This window comes from Balaenoptera physalus, assembly GCF_965194825.1.
Source record: "Balaenoptera physalus genome assembly, chromosome: 3".
In the NCBI taxonomy this organism is placed as follows: Eukaryota; Metazoa; Chordata; class Mammalia; order Artiodactyla; family Balaenopteridae; genus Balaenoptera; species Balaenoptera physalus.
Genome location: NC_138890.1, coordinates 165,376,695 through 165,401,947, shown reverse-complemented (window position 1 = coordinate 165,401,947; position 25,253 = coordinate 165,376,695). Strand labels below are relative to the sequence as shown.

The 25,253-nt window shown below is 47.9% G+C and overlaps 1 protein-coding gene across 6 annotated transcripts in view; it reads left to right on the top strand.

The window, feature by feature from the left end:
* The window catches only part of TRIO (trio Rho guanine nucleotide exchange factor), a 373,890-nt gene that overhangs the window by 339,852 nt on the left and 8,785 nt on the right, over window positions 1–25,253 (top strand). For all 6 annotated transcript variants that reach the window (XM_082458354.1, XM_082458353.1, XM_082458351.1 and 3 more), the window contains 16 exons: window positions 3,500–3,648; window positions 4,774–4,840; window positions 6,189–6,292; window positions 7,803–7,872; window positions 10,051–10,140; window positions 10,742–10,834; window positions 11,560–11,610; window positions 11,856–11,933; window positions 12,924–13,115; window positions 14,317–14,494; window positions 16,740–17,548; window positions 21,481–21,728; window positions 23,243–23,381; window positions 24,205–24,232; window positions 24,430–24,592; window positions 24,875–24,996. In XM_082458354.1, coding sequence (XP_082314480.1) covers window positions 3,500–3,648; window positions 4,774–4,840; window positions 6,189–6,292; window positions 7,803–7,872; window positions 10,051–10,140; window positions 10,742–10,834; window positions 11,560–11,610; window positions 11,856–11,933; window positions 12,924–13,115; window positions 14,317–14,494; window positions 16,740–17,548; window positions 21,481–21,728; window positions 23,243–23,381; window positions 24,205–24,232; window positions 24,430–24,592; window positions 24,875–24,996 — 2,581 coding nt within the window. The remainder of the gene's footprint in view (window positions 1–3,499; window positions 3,649–4,773; window positions 4,841–6,188; window positions 6,293–7,802; window positions 7,873–10,050; window positions 10,141–10,741; window positions 10,835–11,559; window positions 11,611–11,855; window positions 11,934–12,923; window positions 13,116–14,316; window positions 14,495–16,739; window positions 17,549–21,480; window positions 21,729–23,242; window positions 23,382–24,204; window positions 24,233–24,429; window positions 24,593–24,874; window positions 24,997–25,253) is intronic.

Genomic DNA, 25,253 nt, shown 5'->3' with positions numbered 1-25,253 from the left:
TCATGCCCGCATGACTCTTGAGTTACTCCTGCATATTTCACCGTGTGCTGTGGCTCCTTGGGCTTCCTGTTCGTTTTCCTGAGGGCCGTCTCTTAGGCCCTCGTGACTTGGTGATCGGATTTGAACGCTGAATTGTTATCCCTCCAAAGCTGTGTGTGCAGTGGTCTGGGGAGGTGAGGGGAGAAGGTGTCCTGCTGTCGTGCAGTGTGTGTTCAGGGAACTGACTCTCCTCGCCCTGAACCTGAGGATTCCGCCTGAAAAGGAAAAACCACCCTGCACACCTTTCCTTGGAATTTGCCTCTCTCTCCACCTCCACGTTCCTGATCAGTATTGGAAGGTGTGGGCAATGGCGGCTGACAGCTGCAGGGACTGAATCTGACTTTGGAGTTTTTCTTCTCTTTGTTGATCTGAATATAAAGGGAGATACAAGAAAGAATGAAAATAAATAAACATGTAGCTCAAGATATTAGAAGAACAACAAAATTTTTTTTAAAAAAGCAGGAGGAATGAATTCACAGAGATAAAAGCAGAAATGAATGAGTTGGAAAACAGAAAAATAGAATAAGAAATAAAACCCAAAATTTGTTCTTTCAAAACACATGGACTTCGGGTAAGCTTCTGAAGAAGATAGCCCAAATTCACAAAATAAGAAATTACAAAGGAAAGATAAACTGAGGGAATTGAAACAATCATGACACGTTACTTTGTTCAACTCTTTGAAAGCAAATTTGAAAACCTGGATGAAATGGGCAGTTTCTTAAGAAAATATAATTTACCAGAACTAACCTCAGAAGAGCTAGGTCTGCACGGATAGTCTCTCTTCATGTAAGAAACAGGGAAAGTTGACAAGAACCTACCCACAAAAGCCCGCCCAACCCAGAAGGTTTCACAGATTATTCATCCGAACCTGTGAAGTCCCCGTGATTCCAGCTCCGGGACAGCTTTGAGCCTTTTCACTCACGCACAGTCGGTGGGAGAGCCGCTGGGTGGCCAGGAGTGGACGGCACAAGCGTGACTGCAGCCTGGGGGCGCGCCTGCACCCCCCCGGCCACCCCCCGGGGTCCACACCAGCACGTCCAGGAGAGGCAGCGGAAGGAGCCTGGATGCCGCTGGGGCAGGTCCAGACGGGGCCTCCCCGCCCGCTCCTCTGCGTGAGCGGCCATCTGGAACCTTTCTTGTCTCTCTCTTTGCTCACCGTTCAAGTGACCGTAATTAAAGCTAACGAGCTTCGGCTGTTTCCTTGCACATCTGGGCAGGAGACAGCGCCGCTGCTCCCTCCCCTCGTCCTCCAGCCTCCAGTCCCCTGAGTCTCCCGTCCAAGGCCTCCGGGGCCCACGCGCATGGACCAGGCCCTGCTGCTACCACGAAACGTGCGCTTCCACTAGAGGTCAAGAGCTATTTATTTAAAAATCAGAATGCTACTTTCCCATCAAGCCCCGTTCCTTAACTGTTTTTCATAACTAAGAGCAAGAGTTGGTGTGTTTGCACAGCTCCGTGGGTTTGGTGAACAAGATTGCAGGAGCAGACTTGGTGTTCTCAAAGCTGTGCTCGGTGATGGCGTCAGCTTCAGCCTGTTACTCTTAGGGGGGGAATAGGACAAGCATTAGAGGTTTTAATATGATAGGAAATATTCAGTGTTCTTGTAGTTTGTATTGGGCTTTTGTTTGAAGAGAAGTAAATCACATTTTCCCAGTTAAGTTGCTGAAATACCTTTTGATCATCTCTGTCCAGTCAGGGTGCTTTGAAAATTTTAAAAGAACTATCACCTATTTGCAAATGATGTGACTGACAAGGGATTAATCTCCAAAATATACAAACAGCTCATGCAGCTCAATATCAAAAAAAAAAAAAAACCAATCAAAAAATGAGCAGAAGACCTAAATAAACATTTCTCCAAAGAAAACATACAGATGGCCAACAGGCACGTGAAAAGATGCTCAACATCGCTAATTATCAGAGAATGCAAATCAAAACTACAATGAGGTATCACCTCGCACTGGTCAGAATAGCCGTCATCAAAGGGTGTGGAGAAAAGGGAATCCTCCTACACTGTTGGTGGGAATGTAAATTGGTACAGCCAGTATGAAGAACAGTATGGAGGTTCCTTAAAAAACTAAAAGTAGAGTTACCATATGATCCAGCAATCCCACTCCTGGGCATATACCCAGAAAAGATGAAAACTCTAACTCGAAAAGATACACGCACCACAACATTCACTGCAGCTATATTTACAATAGCCAAGACATGGAAGCAACCTAAATACCCATCGACAGATGAATGGATAAAGAAGATGTGGTATATATACACAATGGAGTATTACTCAGACATTAAAAAAAAAAGAATGAAATAATGCCATTTGCAGCAACATGGATGCAACTAGAGATTATCATACTAAGTGAAGTAAGAGAGAGAAAGACAAATATCATACGATATCACTTATATATGGAATCTTAAAAAATTATACAAATGAACTTATTTACAAAACAAATAGACTCAGAGACATAGAAGACAAACTTACGGTTACCAAAGGGGAAAGGTGGCGGGGAGGGATAAATTAGGAGTTTGGGATTAACAGGTACATACTTCTATATATAAAATAGATAAACAGCCAGGACCTACAGGAAAGTATTCAATATCTTGTAATAACCTATAATGGAAAAGAATCTGAAAAAAAACATATAGCTGAATCACTTTGCTGGATACCTGAAACTAACACGACATCGTAGATCAACTATATTTCAATTTAAAAGAAAGGCAATATCACCTATACCCCTAGTAGTTTTGTGAATTCAGGTTAAGAGAGAAAATTAATATGTACCAATTAGAAAGTAATCAGTTGCTGATCATTGTCACACTAACCCAAGGAGGAAAGTCATCAATATTCAAGTCACAGATTTATTGATCACCGAAAAAGCTGTGTTCAGGATTGGCATGGCAACCACTTCCTGAGGAAGAAGAAAGTTGCGAGTGTCACAGAGTTAGAGATTAATTTTAGCTGCATGATCTCCGTGCATTGAAGTATGAGTCTGTTTATTTAAACTATAGGTTTGCTAACGTTGCTGCATGGTCCACCGGCCAGGAATGTGGGCATTGTGTCTGGGTACACCGGCCCGAACGAGGCGACTGCACACACTTCTGACATGGTCATGCTTTCATGTGGCAGGAATACAACTGGAAAGAAAAGGGCTAGATTTGAAATGGGTACGGTCTGTGGTACTGTTTCTAATTATTTGGTAACCAGGAACAGAATATATTAACGGGTATAAATCCACCATTCTTTTCATTCTAACTTTCCTCTTTTGTGCAGCTCCTCTTACTCAATTTCAGAATTAATGCTGGGGGTTTTGTTGTTCAGTGCGATGTGATTTCACACACATAGACTCTATAGTGTTGTAATCAGGCCTTCGGTATTTTCTGACGTGTGAGATTTTCTGGCCCTAATTTCAGCCTCACGCACTGTGTGGGCAGGAGGCCTGACTGGCGATCTGGTTTCTTGTAGGCGCTGGAGGATCGTCCCAGCTCACTCCTCGTCGACCAGGGAGGAAGTAGCAGCCCCTCCTTCAACCCTTCAGACAACTCCCTTCTGTCCTCCTCCTCGCCCATTGATGAGATGGAAGAGAGGAAATCCAGCTCTTTAAAGAGACGGCAGTAAGAAATGTTCTCATTGTCGTTGTTTGGTGGCTTCCCTCCTGGCTTTGTCACCTACAGAGCTGTGGCTGGGATTCATCTCTGAGTCACACGAGGAGGAGACCCAGGGTCTCTCGCCGAGCGATTGTACGTTTGTTTGCAAAGTACTCAGAACCTCAAGAGGGCGCAGTAAGCCATAGCTGCAGCTTTTATTGTTTTATTTGTATATTATACTTTATTTATAAATGAGAATGATACAAGAATATTTTTTGTCACTTCTGGTGAGAAACTGCCTTACTTTCTATTATATACATAGTTGTGAAGAAAAAAGAAGATAACATAAAATTAAATGCAGTCCCCAAAACTTGAAACATACCTTAGTGGTAGAGCTTTTCAGTTTCAGTTAAAAAGTCTTGAAGAATATTACAAAAGGTTTAAAATTGCATTTGGAGAAGAGGAAAAAACTTACCAGCTGCATGAGTACAGAGACTTGGTTTTATCGAGTGCTGTATCCCAGCACCTAGAGTGGCATCAGGTGCATAGGAGGTGCCTGGCCAGTGTTGGCTGAATGAATGAATGAACAAACCGACCAACCAACCAACGAACCTTTTTAGGTCAACTGAGGTTGTTTGCTCTAACCGATCCAGGAATTGTCTTCTATCATCTGAGTGGCCTTAAACGGTTATTGAACCTTATGAAAAGAAATACTTCTGAATGATGTGGTCAGACCCAAGGCTTTAAACATCTGAGTTAAATTTCTTTTGTATGTCCAACGAAGCTTAAAATGACTTTATCATGAAAACACAAGCAAGCAAAAACCCTACTTGCTTTAGCATCATACCTTTATAACAAAGTTATGTCTGTGCTGCTTTTGTTCCTCGTACACGTGATCAGAGGCCAGTGGTGTGAACTCACCCGGAATGCGAGGTGGCTTGTGACCTCTGCAGCACCCGTGGGTCACCCACATGAACCTGTCAGTGACTGGGGACGCACAAGAATTGGAGATCCACTTGTGCAAGTTTGAGAGGTCACTTCACAGCCGCCCCTGCAGAATCTGACCTGACAAAAGCAAAAGGGCGGATGAATTCATTCGGAAAATTCCTTGGATTGTAGGTGGTAAACACTGTTTTTTCTCTCTTTTTTCAGCTACGTTTTGCAAGAATTAGTGGAGACAGAACGTGACTATGTGCGGGACCTCGGCTGTGTGGTGGAGGTTTGTGTTTCAGAGATGTGATAACCTGTATCCGCCCTGAGGGTTGCCACGGGGGTGTTGTACTGCACAATTGAAAGCCGATACCTTCTCAAAAGCTTTAAAAATATTTTTGACTAAAACAAAACACAATAACAACAACCAACAAAATATTTCTGAAAAATAAAATTTAGCCAATTATCTCAACAATCGGTATTCACTTTTTAAAGGCTTCTTTTTTGCATGGTGCATCTTGACATAGTCTCTTCTTTGTATAATTAAGTTTGTAAATATTATCTCCAACCATTGAATTTCTTATATGGAAATCCGGCCTTTAATTATTTTACAAGAGTGGGTATCACCACAGAAATGAGGACATCATTGGTTGAAAAGTCAGTGTGACCAGCTATGGATTCAGTTACATCCTGAATCCACCTGGGTTCAGAGCTTGGTCTGTGTCTACCACCCCAGGCCATTTGCTTGTAGTTTTCACAGAACGAATATGTCACCACTTTCACTGACCAGAAGTTGATACGCACTTTGTACCCATAGCAAAACCACTGCCTTTCATACTAAATCAAGGGCTCTCTCTAGGCTTGTCCCTGCCATTAACTTTAGGGCATAATCATATTAATAAACTCAACTTATCAAAAAGCTATTTTTATAATATAAAACTTTATCACTTATTCTTTCAACTTTGCAAATATGTACAGGGCAATACTTTTTGGATGTACATTCCATTAAAAGTAATGCCTATTACAGTTAATTGCATAACATAAAGGATTAAACATGCTTGACATGTCTGTAATCATTACTAAGAATAACTTGAAAACTTCAGAGCTTCTTGTACAGGCTGAATCACATCCAAGTTATATAGAAGTTTTAAACCACATTTTAGCAACATAGTTAATCAACTGTTGTTAAAAATCAATTTGTGAAAAGTATGTTGTTAAATCCTTATTTAACAAATTATGTAAATAATCCAAAAAGAAAAGAAAATCTGTTTATATCAGATCAGTACCAAGAACAGAGGAAATATGCTTCTGGCCAAATATTTAATCTTTACAAGCTGACAAGATGATTTGTTTTATGAAACCATTTACATTTATTTAAACTTTCCAATTCCTCAGAAGAGTTTTGATCTTTGAATTCTAAATAGTTGAGGGAGAGAAAATCATGTCAATGAATGTAACTGTATTTCAAGGGCCAGTTAAGGACACATTTCACAAAGGGTTTTTGTTCTTAAATAAAGAACTGGTTTACAAGACAGTGCGTATGTCTCTTTTATCCTTTGTGGCTCTCAGTCAGTAAACCATTACTTGATTCAAACATGTTCAATGAAATAATCTTATCTTTAAATATTTAATTTTAGGGCTACATGGCACTTATGAAAGAAGATGGCGTTCCCGATGACATGAAAGGCAAAGACAAGATTGTGTTTGGCAACATCCATCAGATTTACGACTGGCACAGAGAGTACGTAAAATACATACCATGCTCATTGGTGGACAGTCTGTCATCACCCGCTAAACTGCATCACGGCAAGCGAACGAGAAAGGATATTTGTTGATTCATTTCATTTCCTTACCTATGTGGCCCCATGGAGGTAGCTGGTGTAAAGGAAATACTGGTGTTCCGAGGCCTTTTCTGGTTGCATTTCACAGCACGAGGAAGTCTCTTACCTTCTTTGTGCTGGTCCATCCAGGTGCCCGTGTTGGGAAGGCTGGAAGCCCGGGCAGCGAGCCAGACCGCCTGGGTTCACAGCATGGTCCTGACCCCGAGCCCTTTGCTTCCCCTCTCTTTGCCTCCATCCTTTCCTCTGCACAACGTGGGTCATGGTGTTACCCTCCTCGTGGGACTTTCGTGAAGAGTGACTGAGTTAATACATGTAAAGCACTTAGAATAACATCTGCATAGAGTGAGGCTCGATGAGTGTTTCTAATTGGAATTACAGCCACCTCTTTAATAAATACAAATTACTGTTAGAGAGTTTTTTCAAGTCAGCTTTAATGGGGAAAGTAGACATGATTGCCCATGAAAATCAAATTTGATCCCAGTACCTTGCCACACCTGTCCTAATCTACAGTGAAACCTATTTTAAAAAAAGGACATTTGGTGCTATTATCTAGTCATCTGCTCCCAAGGCTGGTTTTAAGCTGTGACAGGGAAGGGGAAACGGCACAAGGCTCCTGGGACGACCAGACAGAGAAATTGCTCCCGGCAATGTGGTGTGTGCCGTGGTGTGCGCAGAACTAGGGGATATTGAATCCTCAAGTGCAAGGCAGTTCAGCGTAGCATTTATTGGTGTACTGGTTTGCAGGTTAGTAAAATACCAGATACAAATATCAGCATATGTAAGTGATAATTAAGGTGGGCATACATCTTACCAACAACTATGGCCCAGAAGTGAAGAGTAGTTGTCCACAACTGTTTTGTTTCTGCAGATACCTAATTCTCATCTTAATGGAAGCTAATATTTGCAACCTAGAAGTTGATTTTGATAATATTTGAGAAAACTTTATACAGCTGGCCCAGGTAACATTCAGTATTTTGTATCTGTTATTGTCCAATTTGAGCCTCCTAAAAATTACCATGGAAAGAATATGAAACTCACAGGTACGAGGACCAAGTTTTTAGAGAGAAAAATGACCAATTGCTTTGAATCATTTATTTTTTACCCCATATTCAGATGGGATATTATTGTTTGTGTCATTTAAAAACAAAAGGAGACAAAAAGGTTGATTATCCAGAGGAGGGGAAGTTTGCCAGTCAAGGGATGTGTCACTCTGCCTTGCCTTGTAAAACTGTGTCTCTTTTTGCTTTCTGTCCTAACAAAATGTTTTCAGTGTGCATTATATTTGTTAAGCATATACTTTACACTTCCCAATTGTTTGTGTCAAAACAGAATATTTTGAAAATATAAATCTCAATCTAAAATTAGAAGGCCAAATTGGAAATGGTTCTAATATTTCTCCTTTCATTTCAGCTTTTTTTTAGGAGAGTTGGAAAAGTGCCTTGAAGATCCGGAAAAACTAGGATCCCTTTTTGTTAAACATGTAAGTACAATAGCATTATTTATATTCTGTTCTGTGTTGTCATATTTAGTAATTGGCTTGTCAGATTAAAGGAGAACTCCTTTGTAGGTTATAAAAGTGCTTATATTAAGAATAAAATCACACTGTACAATGTCAGCGAGTTGGACTCAATATCCCCCGTTGCTATTCTACATTTGAATGATCAGCTTTCCCAGTCACCTGGCCCCAGTTGGCTGTTCAGCTCACAAACAGTACAGACTGGTCAGAAGGGGACCAGAGCCAGACCAGAAGGAGGAACATTTGGGAATGTCTGTAGGCAAACAAGTGTCTGGTGCAGGTGGTTATGTATCGAGACGTGCAGTGGGTTTAATATAGTAACCAAATTTTTGTGTGTATCTAAAGCATGTTAACAATAAAGGTTTGGGGGTTTTTCTAGAAAAAAATACTATATTTTCAAAAAATTAGTGACCAGGATTTTTGTATTTTTGCAGATCTCCTTAATGTCTGGCTTCATAGAAGACAGATGCATTTTTATATCAGTTTCTGTATTGAACCTATTGTAGTATGTTTTTTAGTTAAAATTTATGGAAAAAATCCATCCTCACACAGATATTTGGATGGAAAGGGATGAGTGTTATAATAGCCTTTTCTGATGATTATAGATAATTTTCTTAGATACTACATCAAAACTCAACAAGTGAGAATTTCTTGAAGGTTAGCCGCAACATGGAATCTGAAAACCCACTGGTGAACTTCTCTCTTGCTGTTGCACTAAAAGCCATTGAACTGTCTCACACTTAAAGGCTCTTTTACCCCTGCACCAGCTTGTGACATCCTGCATTGTAAATTCTGGTTCACTGATTCAGACAGATCTTCCAGATGTTGAAACATTTCAATAAACAGTATCAAAAAATCAGATTTGTTCATATCACCACCCATCTCTTCAGAAAAGTCTTTAAGTATTGTCAAGTTCCAGGTAGCAGATCCATGTTTTCCAAAAGTATAATTTTTTGCTTGAAAGCTCCAGTTTTCATTATTAATAGACATTGCAGGTTGTTTGCCTTGAAACGACAGGCTTATTTTATTCATATTCAGGAAAGTGTCTACCAGATACCCACGTGTAAATAATTACAGTGTGTGTCCATCATTCTTTCAAGTAAAAATGGTCCATGAAAACAAGCAGTCGGTTCCGCTCATGGCTCAGCCACACGAGGGCTTTGCCTTGACTACTGTAGCACATGGCACAAGTGTCACGAGGATCTCCATTTTGTCACAGGAACGTTAAAAAGATGTATAGTCCATGGTTGAGATGGGGTTTTTTTTTTGGTATTTATTTATTTATGTATGTATGTGTGTGTATGTATGGCTGCATTGGGTCTTCGTTGCTGCACACGGGTTTTCTCTAGTTGTGGCAAGCGGGGGCTACTCTTCGTTGTGGTGCGTGGGCTTCTTTTGTTGTGGAGCACAGGCTGTAGGCGCTCAGGCTTCAGTAGTTGTGGCACGTGGGCTCAGTAGCTGTGGCTCACGGGCTCTAGAGCGCAGGCTCAGTAGTTGTGGCACATGGGCTTAGTTGCTCTGCAGCATGTGGGATCTTCCCGGACCAGGGCTCGAACCCGTGTCCTCTGCATTGGCAGGCGGATTCTTAACCACTGTGCCACCAGAGAAGTCCCCATGGCTGAGTTTTAATACAACGAATTTTTACCACTTCATCAAGGACATCCTTAGGTGAAACTGGCATGTGTAGCAGTGAAAGATATTTGCTAAGATGCCAGCAGTTTCTCCCACCACTGGTTTTGCACATCACTGCAAATGGTAGCACAACGGAAAGGGAAAATGACAGCTTAGTATTGTTTGGAAAATAGTTTTGATCTAATGGGTCCCCGAAAGGCCTCAGGGACCCCAGGGGTGTGCACACCACACTTTGAGGATCAGGGCATTAAGGGATGGCTCGCTGCCTTCAGTATTTGAGACTAAAGAGATTTTTCTAACCTCCTGAAAAGAGCCAGGCTTCCTGGGACCACTGGCAGGGTTTGAAGGGGGAAGAATGATTCTTCACTTAATATTAAGAACTGTGTCCTTTCACTGCCTCTTGTATTTGCCGGGTGAAGTATGGGGTTTTAAGAAACGTTACTTTATGAATGAGCTGACACGTGCATGTGCGCCTGTATTCTAACCCATCTGTTTGCCTTTCATTCCTAGGAGAGAAGGTTGCACATGTACATAGTTTATTGTCAAAATAAACCAAAGTCTGAGCACATTGTCTCAGAATACATCGATACCTTTTTTGAGGTAAGACCTAAGTTACAAACAAAGTATTTCTGAATCCTTTGTTACAGTTGATTTCAAAAAATTGAAATATCATTTGTTTCCCAGGACATTAAGCAATCCTCAGGAAATTTAGCCTCAGTTGTATGAGTTCTGAGCCTGTATTTCTTTCCTATAAATCAGAGAAATGAGTGTAAATTCAAGCTGTGATCATATCCCTTAGTATTCAGAGGACTGGAGTCATGGTTAAAATAAGGGGTTTTAAAAATCAATTTCAAACTTAAGCCTCATTTCAAATTCAGAATAATTCATGATCTAGACTTTTAGCCTAGAAATAAAATATTTGTTTGTATGAATAAAAGAAAGCAATTGAGAGAAGGCCATTTTAGGCAAGCATAAAAGACTGTTTTGAAAAACAGCTCAGAAAGGTTCCAGTGTCAAACTTGGACATTCTGAGCGAAGGCACAGCACTTGTTGGTTGTGTGCAGCGTGGCATGTTTTCTCTTTTTTACTCTTTTCTAGAAGTAGTTACTTCTACTGCAGTGTAGTTAGTTAGCATTTCTGACAGTTACAGGGACCTTAAAAGACAAAACTTAAGATCCTTCTTTCTACTTTGAAACCACAGGACTTAAAGCAGCGCCTTGGCCACAGGCTGCAGCTCACAGATTTGCTGATCAAACCAGTGCAGAGAATCATGAAGTACCAGCTGCTGCTGAAGGTGAGGCTTTGCCGGTGCCCGTGCTGGGGGCAGGAGCCCATTTGGCGGGAGGACAAGACTTGTGAGGGGGTGGAAGGGTTTGGCAGGTGACGGGAATCTTTTCTATAAAAAATATGAAGCAGTCTTGTCATTTCTGGTTTGAAATATTTGAGTAAATTTTTAAAAATTTAATAAGACACCTTACACTATCATTTACATCAGGTTCTGAACCAAAAGGTCCGTGAAAGTGAGCCTTTTCCCCACCACAGATCTTGAATACTAATGAGCTTTCTTGGGCTCTATCCACCTTACATATTTTCTAATCTTCTTGGGGCTCCAGATCAAATTAAATATTTAATCCCTGCCTATTCCTCTCTGTGGGCTCAGCAGTAGCCCTTGATTGATTCAAATTCCTAAGCACCACTGAAGGCAAAGTCACACCATTTTCCACAATAAAAGTGACTGTTAAAGGTGCTGAGATTCCTTCATGTATAAAACTTAGAACCTGGATGTAAAGAGAGATGAGCGCTTGTCTTGGAGTGAAACAGGAACCATGACCTTCTTAGATAGATCTGGTCTGACTTTGCTCTACTGTGCCTTGAAATCCACAAAAGGATACCTTTTCTTTGTGTTACTGGGAGGAAAAAACGAGGATTAGCCCAGCGCCTGGCGTCTCACGTGATCAAAAAGGTTACTGCCGTGCGACCATCACCCTTGTCATGCCCTTCTCTCCATTTCCCTTGCAGGACTTCCTCAAGTATTCCAAAAAAGCCAGCCTGGATACGTCGGAGCTAGAGGTACTTACACCCCCGGGCCCTGGGCTCCTCTCTCAATCCCCGCGCTTCCCCGAAGCAGCCTGTCCCTGGGAGGGGTGGGGGCAGTGGGTGACGGCGGGTCTACCCAGCCCCGGGTGTGCCCTCTGCACGCCAGCGGGCGGGGACGGGGAGGAACTGATGGAGGAGAGGCATTTGAGGGTTAGCGCTCCAGCCTTGCCCTCTGGAACTGAACGCTCACTCTGCTTTCCCCCCGCCCCGCCCCGCAGAGAGCCGTGGAGGTCATGTGCATCGTCCCCAAGCGCTGCAACGACATGATGAACGTCGGGCGGCTGCAAGGATTTGACGTAATGCGGCTGTTCTTCTTTAAACTCGGCCTCTGGCTGCCATCACTTTCTTTGGTCTCGGATTCTTTGTCTCCACCTGGAGAAAGCTGATCCTTTTTGCTTGGTTTTCTGGCTTCTCTCACCGTCCTTCAACCTGATTGATATTTTCTTTCAACTTCTTTTGGTGCATTTGATTTGCTTTGGGGGGGGGACCTTCCTCTGCTCAAAGCCCAGCGCCTCGTGGCGGGAACAGGCAGGACTCTGTCTCTTGGGCCCTGTGCTGCTGCAGGAGCGGAGTTTCCTTCCCTGGCATGAGGCGTAGTGGAAAGCAGGGGGCCCGTCCTTCTGTCGTCTGTCAGCCCTGGGAGTTTGACCCCAGGGTCACTGTGCTCATCGTTAGTCTACAGACTTTCCTCTGAGTTGACAGTCTACTCAGGTTACATATTACGTATTAGTATCCTAAAGATATTCAGAACCAGAAACCTTTTTTTTTTTTCAATTTGACTATTAAGTAAGAAAACAGGAAGGTTTTACTTTTCTTGCCTACTGTTTTGCTAGAGATTTGGGTTTAACGTGCTGGTGCTGTGGTTCTCCAGAAAGCGCACACAGGCTCTCCTGGAGAGCTTCTGAAAACCCAGGCTCCTGTGCTTTTGTGAGTGGATCCCGCCAGGGGTGCTGGTGCCACCGGGCCGCGGACCGCACCTTGAGAAGCATTCTTCCACTGTGAACTAGATCCTTAGATCCACTTTCAGTCTTTGACTGTAACTGAGGCCAGTGATTTACACAGAGGTTGGCAAGAATTTTATTTAGATGATTTTTCTGTTTGGAGCTAAGACCTCGTTTTAGTGAAAGAAATGTTTATGCTGTATAAATTAATACAAGAAAAATGTATTTAAAATGTAGCATTCTGTGGGAGGAAAGCTAAAAAACAAAAAACAGAACTTCCTGTGTCTTAACTTCGAATGCAATGTTTTCTTCTCCTATTTCTTTGCCCCCTTCTCCGTGTTCTAGGGTAAAATTGTTGCCCAGGGCAAGCTGCTCTTGCAGGACACGTTCTTGGTCACAGACCAAGACACGGGGCTTCTGCCTCGATGCAAAGAGAGGCGGGTGTTCCTCTTTGAGCAGATCGTCATTTTCAGTGAGCCGCTCGATAAAAAAAAGGGCTTCTCCGTGCCAGGATTCCTGTTCAAGAACAGTATCAAGGTAACTTGTGTTTGCCTGTTTTCTCATGTGTTAACGCAGGTACCCGTCATGCTGATAAACTGTTTCTTTCTTATGACATGTCCTGATCTTTAGTTTATTAAATATTTAGAGAATTTTCTAATACGTTTCAGAACCTTTAAATTCACTCCATCTGTCTACTGTCTGTATTCCCCAGTGGCTGATGTCTTACACATGTGGCTGCAGCATTCATTTTTACCACAATGAGAAGGCCTCATCTTGGTTAGTTTTTGTGTTCCATCTTCTCTAGGACCATGTAAAATTATTTAAGTTCAGAGGATAGCTTACCCAGGGTCTTTTTCTCTTCTCCATTCAACAAGGACCTACTCTGCCCTCAGAGTTGGGCAGGGGCTGTAGGGATGGACAAGGTAGGTTGGCTTGCTCTCTGATAGAAGAAAAAGACAAGTAAAATGACTGCAAATGGCCCTGAGTCTTGTAAAGGGGACAAACCAAGGGTGAGACAGAGGAGGCCTGAGGTCCCAGCAGGTTAACCTTTCTAGTTAACTGTTTAGGCTACTAGTTAAACCCCTGGTCATCCCCATGTACCTGAGTTAAAGGAGTCATAAAAAGGCAAGACAATGATTTCTGAGGCAGTAAAAATGGCAGCTCAACCAAAAAGCGGTGGTTTCAGTTCTGACCTAGGATGAACTTCACTTTGCACTTGAGCAGTGGAAATAAATGTGCTTTAGTTTTTTTATTGTGGTACCTCGTAACATAAAGTTTACCATCTTAACCATTTTTCAGTGCACAGCCCACTGGCATTAAGTATGTTCTCACTGTTGTGCAGCCGTCACCACCATCCATCTCCAGGACTCTTTTCATCTCGTAAAAGTAAAACTCACCCTCATTAAACACTAGCTCCCCATTCCGTCCCCCCAGCCCTGCAGCCACCCTTCTGCTTACCGTCTCGAGGAATCTGACTACCCCAGGTGCCTCATCTAAGTGGAATCATAGCAGCGTTGTCTATGGCTGGCCCACTTCACGTAGCATAATGTCCTCCAGGCCCACCCGTGTTGTAGCCTGTGACAGAATGTCTTTCCTTTTTAAGGCTGAATAATAGTCCTTTGTATATACAGACCATGTTTTGATTATCCATTCACCTGTTGATGAACACTCGGGTTGCATCTACCTTTTGGCCATTGTAGACTAAATTAAATAGACTAATGCTTTAATTTTTTTTAAGGTGAGTTGCCTTTGCCTGGAGGAAAGCGTGGAAAATGATCCCTGTAAATTTGCTCTGACATCAAGGACGGGTGACGCGGTGGAGACCTTCGTCTTGCATTCATCCAGTCCAAGTGTTCGGCAAGCATGGATCCATGAAATCAACCAAATTTTAGAAAACCAGCGCAATTTTTTAAATGGTAATGTGTGTTGTTCCTGGGCACGTGTTTTCTTTCCCTAATGTACACATTCCTATTTCTCGTCTCTCCCCTATTACACACAGCTAGGAATGACAGGACTTACTGAGCACTTACTGTGGACCAGGCTCTGTTCTAAGCACTGTCCATATATATTGCTTCATTTCATCTTCAGAACGACCCAAAGTGGCAAGTAGTGATATTATTCCCATTTTATAGACGGCGAAGCTGAGGCACAAAGTGGATTCGTAATTCACTCCAAGTCCCACGAGTTGCTGGTGGCAAAGTCGAGATTCAGAGCAGCCATGTGCCCCTCACCACTGTACTATTCACCCTGTCCCACATGCTCTCGTACCACATGCGCCCAGAGCCCTGTCCTGGGAAAGAAATGCATGAGAAAAACTAAGGCAGCAGATGTAATTGGCCAAAGATGTTGGAGACATTCTTGCGTGCAACTTTAAAATTTGTGTTTGACCACATTGTACATCTACACCACCCTCCTCATTATAAAAACAAGACATCTTTCTTCCTTCCCACTTCCATGACATGAGTGATTTTAGAGGAGCAATACAGTAATAATACAGTATAACACAGGACAGTAGTAAGGTGCCAGCCACCTCGGGGAAAGGTCTTCTCCACAGGGAGAGTGACCGCACTGACCTTACGTTGCAGACAGTTCGACTCTTTATATTCCCGACCTGAAACTGCTGGCTTCTCTTGGTGGCCACTGACTTGGACTCTGGTTTTAATTGTCATGTCTTTGTCCTTTTCTCCATGTCCGTGTTCTGTGTCTACACCCCGGTCCAGTAGGACGCTGTAATCTCTCTGTCACATAAAACCACCCCCATACCTCGAGTGACATTCAGGAGCCAGGAACACAGGTGCTCAGTGAAAAGTCAAGGTCACGTGGCATTTTTGGCCAGCGGGTAATCAGCTGCCCGAGTGTTAACTCCAGGCTCCCGCCCAGACTGTAGACTGAGCATTTCTTCCATGTGCAGTTGGAACTGGATGGCTGGGGGGACGGTTCCTGTGCGTGGAGAAAACAGTTTTGCTCCCGTGACTGTGAGCGAATGCAGGTCTCTTTAAATGTGTCGTTCTTAAGTGCTGCACTGAATGCCAGTCCATAGCAGGTAACTACCGGAAAATCTCTAAACTTTCACCATCTTCTTTAAAATAAAATGAACCGCCTCCCGAATTGCAGGCGTGAGTGGGCCGTGCTGTTCACGTTTCCTGGGCGCTCACTCAGCCTAGAGACCGATGATGATACTCTTCCCGAGGGTTGAAGGAGGTCGGGAATGGAGTGGGCTCCGGGCCTGCTGCCCCACTTTGCTCTCCCGTTCGCCCTGTGAGCGGGGGCCACAGCCAACACGGAGCTTGTCAAGTGTCGTTTGGCTCCAGAATGCTCCTTCACATCTGCCTCATGCCTCCCAGGCAGGAAGGGGCTACATCTGATTGTCGTACGTCTCAAAGGTTTTAGCTCTTTAAGAATTTGTGTTGGTGTTTCCATGTATCTTATCTGGCGTGTTTCCTGCATTTTCCTGCAGATGATGCCGTAACTGAATCACTAAAAGCCCGGAGATGGGACAGCTTCACGACCCACAGGGGTTTGTGGAGCTCCTTCCCTTCCCGGGGTGGTCTCTAACACCACCTCCGCGTGGGGTAACCCCCAGCCAGGTTCTTCTTTGCCTGACTGCTCCCTGGTTTAACGAAGACCTTTGCGGCAGCTGGACTGAGCTTGCCCAGCGCGGCAGCCAGCTGGGACCGGTGGAGTCCCGGCTGAATCTCCCCTGGCAGCCCTGGGCCTCACGGTTGACCCTGGCCATCTGCCTGGGATGCTCCAGGCCGATTCCACGCCTTTTCACTTGGCGGAGATGCTTAGGCTGTGCTGGCTGCTCCTGGGCAGTAAACTTCTCCCCGCGGCAGCGCACCTCCTCCGTCACCCTGTACGCCTGCTCCCTTCCCCCTCGCACACGCCTTGACCGGGCCAGTTTAGCTCCTTCATGAACAGGAGAGTAGTTAAATTTAAGAGCTTTTCTTTTGCCTTCCCTGATGGGTGGTGTCAGCCTGCTGCCTGGAGGTGGGTGGGGGTTTCTGGATGACGGTGACAGGAAGTTGGTGGCCACCCTGTGACTTGACCCTGAGCCATTAAGCCAGCGCTCCCTTTCCATTCATCGTGCCCCCTTTTCCCTCCGCCCCTGTGACCGTCCTTTTCTCGGTGCCCTGACTGAGTCTCTTCTGTGTCTTGCAGCCTTGACATCACCCATCGAGTATCAGAGGAACCACAGCGGGGGCGGCGGCGGGGGCAGCGGCGGGGGCGGCGGCGGGGCCCCCAGCAGCGGCGGCGGCGGCAGTGGCGGCGGCGGCGGCGCAGGCAGCAACCACAGCGGCGGTCCCGGCAGCTGCGGCGGCCTCCCCAGCGCGAGCAGAAGCAGGCCCTCCCGGATCCCCCAGCCTGTCAGACACCACTCCCCCGTGCTGGTCTCCTCTGCAGCCTCGAACCAGGCAGAGGCAGACAAGATGTCAGGTATGTCCACTCCCGGCCCGTCACTGCCTCCTCCCAGCAGCAGCCCCGCCCCGGAGCCCGGCCAGCCCGCCAGGGCGCCCCCCAGCGGAGAGCCCGAAGGTGCCGAGCGAGAAGCGGAGGCGATCCCCAAGATGAAGGTGCTGGAGAGCCCCCGGAAGGCGGCCGGGAACGCCACGGGCGCGCATCAGGACGGACCCGCCAAGGAGGCGCGGAGCGGCCCGGGCTCCCTGCCGCCGGGCAAGCCCAGGCCCGGGGCCATCTCGCCTCTGAACTCTCCTCTCTCCGCTGCGTTCCCCTCTCCGTTCGGCAAGGAGCCCTTGCCCCCCAGCAGCCCCCTGCAGAAGGGGGGCTCCTTCTGGAGCTCCATGCCCGCCTCCCCCGCCAGCCGGCCCGGCTCCTTCACCTTCCCGGGGGACAGTGACTCCCTGCAGCGGCAGGCGCAGCGCCACGCGGCCCCCAGCAAGGACACGGACCGCATGAGCACGTGCTCCTCGGCCAGCGAGCAGTCCGTGCAGTCCACCCAGAGCAATGGGGTAAGCGCGCCCGGCCGCCTCCGCCCGCCCGCCCCGCTGCCTCTGTCCCGCGGCTCTCCTGCTAAACCTCCCGCGTGGCCGCCGCTGTCCTCGTACTAACTCCGGGCTCCCGGCCGCTGCGCCGCGGTCACCAGCTCCGTCCGCCCTGGGCCCTGGCCGCGCGGACACGCGGGGACGCCTTCTAACCTCCTGCTCCCGCCGGCGGACGGCGCGCTCTCATCTCTACTAACTCGCTCCTTGCTTTGTTTGTGTCTCCTTAACACGGGGAAGCACATCATTAACCTTCCGAATGCAGCGTCTCTAAGCCTCTCACGTTTTCCGAGCAGCAGCGTATCTGGGAACTTCCTCTCTCGCCCCTGCCTTCCTCGCACACTTCTTTTAGGGGCGTCCGTGCCCCTGCTGTCTACCTCCTGCGTCAACTGAAACCTGTACACTCTAAGCTTTCTTCTCGTCGCTTGGTTGTGCCCTTTTATGCCTTAAATTAATCTTTGCAGCGTTTTTGACTCATGCTGAAAAAAGAAAAAAAAATCCCTCAAGAAATTTCCAACGGCAACTCAAAGCAAGCTAAGCTGACACAGTGGGGGGAAGGAATGTCGCCAGTGGAAATATTTCCCCCCACCTCAAAAAAAAAAAAAAAGAAAGAAAAAGTTTCACTGTGGAAGAGAGAGAGACTGCTTTAGGGCCCCTGGATGTTGGGCTCTGGCCGGCGGCTGGGAGCGGAGGCGCAGGCAGGCTGGATTCCGAGCGCCCGCGCTCTGTCCGGCAGGGGGCGCAGTGCGGGCTGCGGGCGCCGCGGGGCATCGCCGGTCACTATCCGCGTTCTCAGCAGAAGGGTTACTGGGGGTCTTTGCCCCCATCCTTTGGCTTCCTCCCTGTCCTACCCGACTGCTTCCCACACAGCAGGCGGTCTGACCCGTAACACCTTCCTAAAGGCATGCGTGAGGGAATAGAACTGTTCTAATGCGTGTGTGTTTGATCGCTTTATAAATTTTTAAATACATTTCCCTAAAAGGGTCTGTGTCTCTCTTTATAAAAAAAGAAAGAAGGAAAGCAGTCCAGCTTTTGCACGTCTCTCTCTTTCCTCTGGACTTCCGTTAATGCCTTGTTTGGGTGGACATGGCCTTATTCGTTCCTCCTGTTTTTTGTTATGTATTTTGTTAACCTCGGTCTTTATACTTAATTGAGGAAGAAATTGAAAAACGGGTCTTGGTGCATGTACCCTGTAGTCTCATTCTCAGAAATAAGCGGTCAGGGCGGGCCTCCTCTGCGGTGGCCGTCACCAGCGTCCCGGTCGTGGCGCCTGCCCGTGTCCTGCAGAGGAGCCTGGCCCTCCACCTCCAGTCAGCTCTGAAATGCTGGGTGTGCAGGAGGGCGTCAGCACGGTGTCAGCCAGAGGAAGAGACGCGGAGGCCCAGTGGTGCTGCACCTGCCAGCACCTAGCTGAGGGTTCAGGTTGCAGGCGCGGCCTCGCAGCCGAGACCCCCTCCGAAACCGGCCGAGGGAGCAGCTCTTCAGCCCACCCTAACCTGCATGCTTTCCCCTAAGCGCCTGAGGAGTTCTTGGAGCCTGTGCTTCCGAGGGAACCCTCACCCGCCCCAGCGTGGGAGCCCGTGCCGGTCTCTGCGCCCCCCGTGAGCGTGCTCGGTTCCTGGCCCTGCCTGGCTCCCCCCGGGGTGCTTACTCTGAAGCCAGCACCGTCGCAGGCGGCACACCTCCTGGCAGGTTTTAGGTCGCAAAAGGTGCCTTTTATTTCTGCCTCTCACTGTTTCTTACGTGGTTGGTAACCTGGAAAGGGAAACTGCCAGTGAGTCCAAGTGCCTTACAGAAATGCCCTGGAGGCCTGGGAGGACCACGAGAGGCTTAGAATGGGCATGAAAGTGTCCTCGGGGACTCTTACGTTTTTCGGTTAAGAAGAACTACCGCCCTGCCTGCTCCCACCCATTCAGACTATCTTATCCCCCTGGTGGTCAGCTGCGGCCGCCTCCCTCCTTGTCTGCTTCCGTGAAGCTTTCTGCGGTCACAGCCCAGCAGCTGTGCCTAACCCACGGCCCAGGTCCTTCTTCCTCCTTCAACGCACACCTTCTGGAAAGTTCTGAGAGCAAGAGTGGAGTGGATGTGGATCAACCCAGGCAGTGACTGCGCCAGCCCCCAAACGTGGATGCAGAACCTCCATGCATCCGCCCACCCAGGCAGCAATAGAAGGACAGCCCTGCCTATCTCTCAGAGGCCGGGTGACCCGTGCAAATTCCTAACCTCCACTCTGTAAGGGAGTGGTGATCGTGCTCACTGGCATTAATTGAGATCGATTTTTAAATGCCTCATACTTAGACTGGGACATAGGAAGTTTTCAGAAACTACTAATAGCATTATTATCGTGGCAAAATACTCGCATTACAAGACAAAGGGTGGTACGCTATATGATAAAAAAGAGCTGTGCCACAGAAGTTGGTTTTGTTTACATTTTCTAGCAAATGTGGCTTTGTAGTCTCAACACTATTGGGTGTTGCTATGTAAGTCATGCTAAAAGGATAAAATTGCATGAAGGGGTGTGCACAGGCCAAAGCCCGACGTGGACATCCATGAGGGACGGGAACACGTACCAGACTCCTCAGCCGCGACAGGACCGAGAACCTGGCACTCCGGTGTATTTAACTTCACCACCCACTGTGGGCCTAGAGTCCTGGCCCCTGGAATTCCCAGCACACAGGCTCCTTGACCGTGGTCAGCAGTCTACTCCGGTGTGTCCCAGTACCAGCTCAGTAGCCCAGGGCTGTCAGGCGTATGGCAAGGTTTCTGACAGTCACGTCTACACCGACCCAGGACCTGCCCCAGACATCCGAGAGACCAGCGGAGGGAAGCGGCGGAGCCCTGGGAAGCCGTGAATGGCCAGACAGCATCTTCGGTGGGAGCCCCTGAGAACAAGCCAGTGGGGCGCCTGACACCACTTCCACATCCCGGCTGTTGACAGAGGGGATTGAACAAGATGTAGCTCAGGATTTGGAGGTCTCAGCTTCCTCCTCCTCCCCTGGAACAGAGGGGTCACTTGGTAAATGACAGCTTGGGACAAACACCATTTGCGTTTCTTCTACTCAGCAGCTGACAGCACTCAGCTTGTGAACCTGAATAGATGGTCTTGAGAAATGATCTGTGTTTAACTTTTGCAGTCTTGCCCCATTGAGTGAGTTACTGGACACGTATTGAGTGCCTGCTACATGTCAGTCACTGTGATGGACACTAAAGGCACAATGGTGACCTGAAGACATTGGATACCACCGGGACTCCAAAATAAGGGGAAGATAGGCTTTCCCACGCCAGGGGCTGTCCCCGAAACTTGAGTTGTGAGGCCGGTGGTGTCCACAGCTGCTGTGCGATGCTGTGCCGTCCCCATGACGGCTGCACCTTCAGGACGGTTGAATCATCACGCTCACAGGAGGACCACCCACCCAGGGATACATACAGGAGGCAGAGCAGCTCTCCATGAGAGCAGGACAGTAGTTGGTCTGCTTTTCAGGTGTCCCGCATTCTTCCTTTAGAAGGGAAAAAAGGTGGAAATGGTTAGGGATGCCAGCAGCATGACAGTCACAGTGACACGACTGTGACATAGATGGAACCCAGCGTGGCATCAACGTGAGAATGAGCCATTCCTCTGACGGTGCAAGGAAGATGGGACTGAAATAATCAAGCTTCCAAAGTAAAGTGTCATCATCGCTGGGATTTATTTTTTTTAGATCGTTCCTAAATTGCTTTCTAGAGAAATCCTGATGGTCAGTTACTGAAAAAGAGGCACCAAGTTAGCTAAAGAGTGTGGAGGCGTCCGTGCAGTGGGCCCTGCTCTGGGCCGTCGTGCCATGGCGCACGCTGACGAGCGGCTTCGTGTCATCAGATCCCATTTCAGTTCCCCTCTGCCTCTTTGTTCATCTTTCCCTCTACAGAGTGAAAGTAGCAGCAGTAGCAACATCTCCACCATGTTGGTGACACACGATTACACGGCAGTGAAGGAGGATGAGATAAACGTCTATCAAGGAGAGGTCGTTCAAATTCTGGCCAGCAATCAACAGAACATGTTTCTGGTGTTCCGAGCCGCCACTGACCAGTGCCCCGCAGCCGAGGGCTGGATTCCGGGCTTCGTCCTGGGGCATACCAGCGCAGTCATCATGGAGAACCCCGACGGGACCCTCAAGTGAGTGCCTGGCGGGGCAGCCGTGGCGGGGCGGGGGGCAGGCGGTGCTGAGCACAGACGAGGCGTAGAGGCCCTGGGAGGGTGAAGCCCGTTGAGGGAAAGCAGTGCTGTGGTCTGTTGAAGCAGGTCATCTCTATACACAGTGTGGAGCCCCACAGTGAAGGTGGGGCGGATTCCATCTCTCAGACCTGTTCTGATGGGTGCTTTTACTAACCTGCATTTGCAAACACATAGCTTTTTTTAAGCCGCTAGACAGAGCATCGCGATATTTTAGTTCCCAGAGGTCTTGGGTGAGGGGTGGGGACTTTCCGAGGGCCCCTGACTCGTATCGGGCGTGCTGAGGGTGCGTCATTGACGTCCTCGTTCCGTAAGCTTCAGCCAAAGATCCGTGTGATGCCACTGCCATCGTGCCTTGTGTACACTAGGTTATTTCAGTCAAGTAACTTGAAACCAATTTTGCCGCGTTAAACATTACTTTAAAGAAAACTGAATTCAGGGGCTGCTTTCAAACTCTGCCCTTCCCTGAACCTCTCTGGCTGTGGGAGACGCCAGCCAGATGGCTTCTGGCAGTGGAAACATCGCGAAACTGTGATTTTTAAGCCTCCAGAGGCTTCAACCCAAAAGACCAGACTCAAAGGCACAGGCTGTGGTCACGTTCCTCTCCAAGCATGGCAGAACCCCTGGCTGGTTTGCAGCCCAGACTGGCGACCCTTCCAGCACTGCCCCAGACCTCTGGGCTAAGCGCCTACACCCCATGGGGAGTCCAGGCTTGGGTTCAGGCTACAAAGAGCCCATCTTCCATGACGGTCCCTTGTCCTGTTTCTCCTTGATACACAGAGATATTTTATTCTAGTACATTGTTCAAGAATCCCATTTTATACTTTGTTTCCTCAGAAATATTCTTAGGCCCTGTATTAGGGTTCTCCAGAGAAGCAGAACCAATAGGGTGTATGTGTGGTCAGGGGGTGGTTATTGTAACCATACAGTTGTGGAGACTGGTGAGTCCAGACCTGCACTGTGGGCCAGCAGGCTGGGGGCCCTGGAGAGCCAGTGGTGCAGGTAAAGTCTGAAGGTATTCTGCTGGAGAATTCCCTCATGCTCAGGGAGGCTGGTCTTTTTTCGTTCGACTCAGGCCTTCAACTGATTGGATGAGGCCCACCACACTCCGGAGGGCAGTCTGCTTCACTCTACCAGTTAAAATGTTAATCTCATCCGGAAACACCCAGAATGATGTTTGACCAAATATTTAGGTCCAGTCAAGTTATACGTAAAATTAACCATCACAGACACCTTTATATTTAATCCTTAAAATTTGATTTAAGAAACTTGGCTTTTATCTCTGGTCATTGAGAATTGCAGAAAAGTTTTCCTTCGCAGAGATCGCTGTTGCTAAAGGAATCTCAGTCACCCTATATCTGCATAAATTGGACAGTCCGCTTTTCTCTGATGCTTTCAGGAATTGTTTGCTGAACACCAGGAAGGCGTAATACTAACAACGTGTTGTGTCCCCCTAGGAAGTCAACATCTTGGCACACAGCACTCCGTTTAAGGAAAAAATCTGAGAAAAAAGATAAAGACGGCAAACGGGAAGGCAAGTTAGAGAACGGTTATCGGAAGTCTCGGGAAGGACTCAGCAACAAGGTATCTGTGAAGGTGAGCACGGGTGTCTCCAGGAACCTGTGCTCCTCAGGGAGCACGCAGGGCTGGTGCCGGCCCAGGAGGAGCTGTCACGGACCTGGCGCCCAGCCTTGCCTGGCAGCAACCCGCCTCTCTCTGCCCTGTGAGCAGACCCGCAGGGCTTTGTAGGGGGCCCGCAGGGGCGGTGTGGCGCAGGTATGCATACGTATTCCGAGGAACCGAGTATACGGGTGAACCCCTGAGCGGGCACATGTGTAGCTTACAAAGAAGGCTGCTGGATTCCCAGAGGGAGCAGACACTAGGACCTCAGAAGCAGACGGGGCACAGAGCAGCTGTGGCTCAGACCACAGGGGAAGTGACCAGACACCGAGACGCAGGTTCACTGCTGCAGCAGATTCCCTCGGCGGGTGCTTCAGTCCACTTTACTCCTGTAATCAGATTGCCTTAAACCTGTGCAGGTTTTGCCTGGGGAGAAAGGAAATACCTCCTGAGGGGAACTCGAGGCCCCTGAGTCAGGGCCCTGGCCATTCTGCAGAAGGGGGTGGTTCGGGAACCTGCTGGACTCAGCCCATAGGATGAGTAAAAGGGACTTCTCTGAGTGTGAGCAGCATTTGTGCGTTTGTGCGTAGGAAGAACAATCTCTCCTCCGTCTGTGTGACGCGAAGCCTTCCGGTACATTCAAAGGCAGTCGGAATGTGGTCAGTTTTGATTGATACACAGGCAAACCAAGTCGTGTTTCCTCTCATCTTTCAACAACAACTGTAGCCTTGAATAGAAGCAGTATATCTCAGAGTAGCTCATGTATCTGGTTAACAGCTGTGCGCTTTTTCCATTTCAGCTTCTCAATCCCAACTACATCTATGACGGTGAGTTCTGTTCTTTTTCTTGTAGACTTTAGAGGGTGGGTCTACGGGGCATGTCAGGACACTCGAGTGTAGCCTGTGGACGTGGGTTTTCTGTGGCGCTCTGGGCCTGGGCAGCATCTCATTCATTTGTTGGGGGAGGTTGGTGGGCACAAGAGGGGGGCTGGGTGACCAGCGTTACTGACTCCTTTCTCACGCAGTTCCCCCAGAATTCGTCATTCCCTTGAGCGAGGTCACGTGTGAGACAGGGGAGACCGTTGTTCTTAGATGTCGGGTCTGTGGCCGCCCCAAGGCCTCGGTCACCTGGAAGGGCCCTGAACACAACACCTTGAACAGCGATGGTCACTACAGCATCTCCTACAGGTGAGGGAAGCCCCCTCGGGGGTCAGTTTCACAGGCAGTGAGCATGACCTCGTTCCACTGGGACTGACGCGGCCGATTCCCTGGGTCACCTCTGGCCCTGGGACGTCTCCCGTGAGGGAAGGTGTCATACCTGGGTGTGGAGCTAGGATTGAAATCCCACTTGAAATTTCCCATCAGCATTTGAGCTCCTCATTTCCTGTGACCCCGAAGGAGAGAGGTCGGGGGGCTGGTGGTGGGGAGACCTGAGCCTTTCTGAATGCCATGTGCCCTTCTCTGTGGCAGTGACTTGGGAGAGGCCGCTCTGAAGATCGTTGGTGTGACCACCGAGGACGACGGCATCTACACATGCATCGCAGTGAACGACATGGGGTCAGCCTCGTCTTCAGCCAGTCTGAGGGTTCTAGGTAAGCTGCACCCCGAGCCCCACACACTCTCGATGTGGCCTGAGATACATGACAAGTCACTGGGGGGCTGCAAGGAGCAGGCCAGCCTCTGGGACACCTGGGCGGGTGCCCTCAGGCAGGGGAGGCGCACGGTGAGGGCTTCTGCCCACAGCCACTGAGCGTGTGAGCCTCTGGTCCAGCCTCCAGGTGGGAGCAAGGCAGCCTGTGCTCAAAATACATTCTCGTCTGCAACTTCTCACTCGTCCGATTGTTCAGTT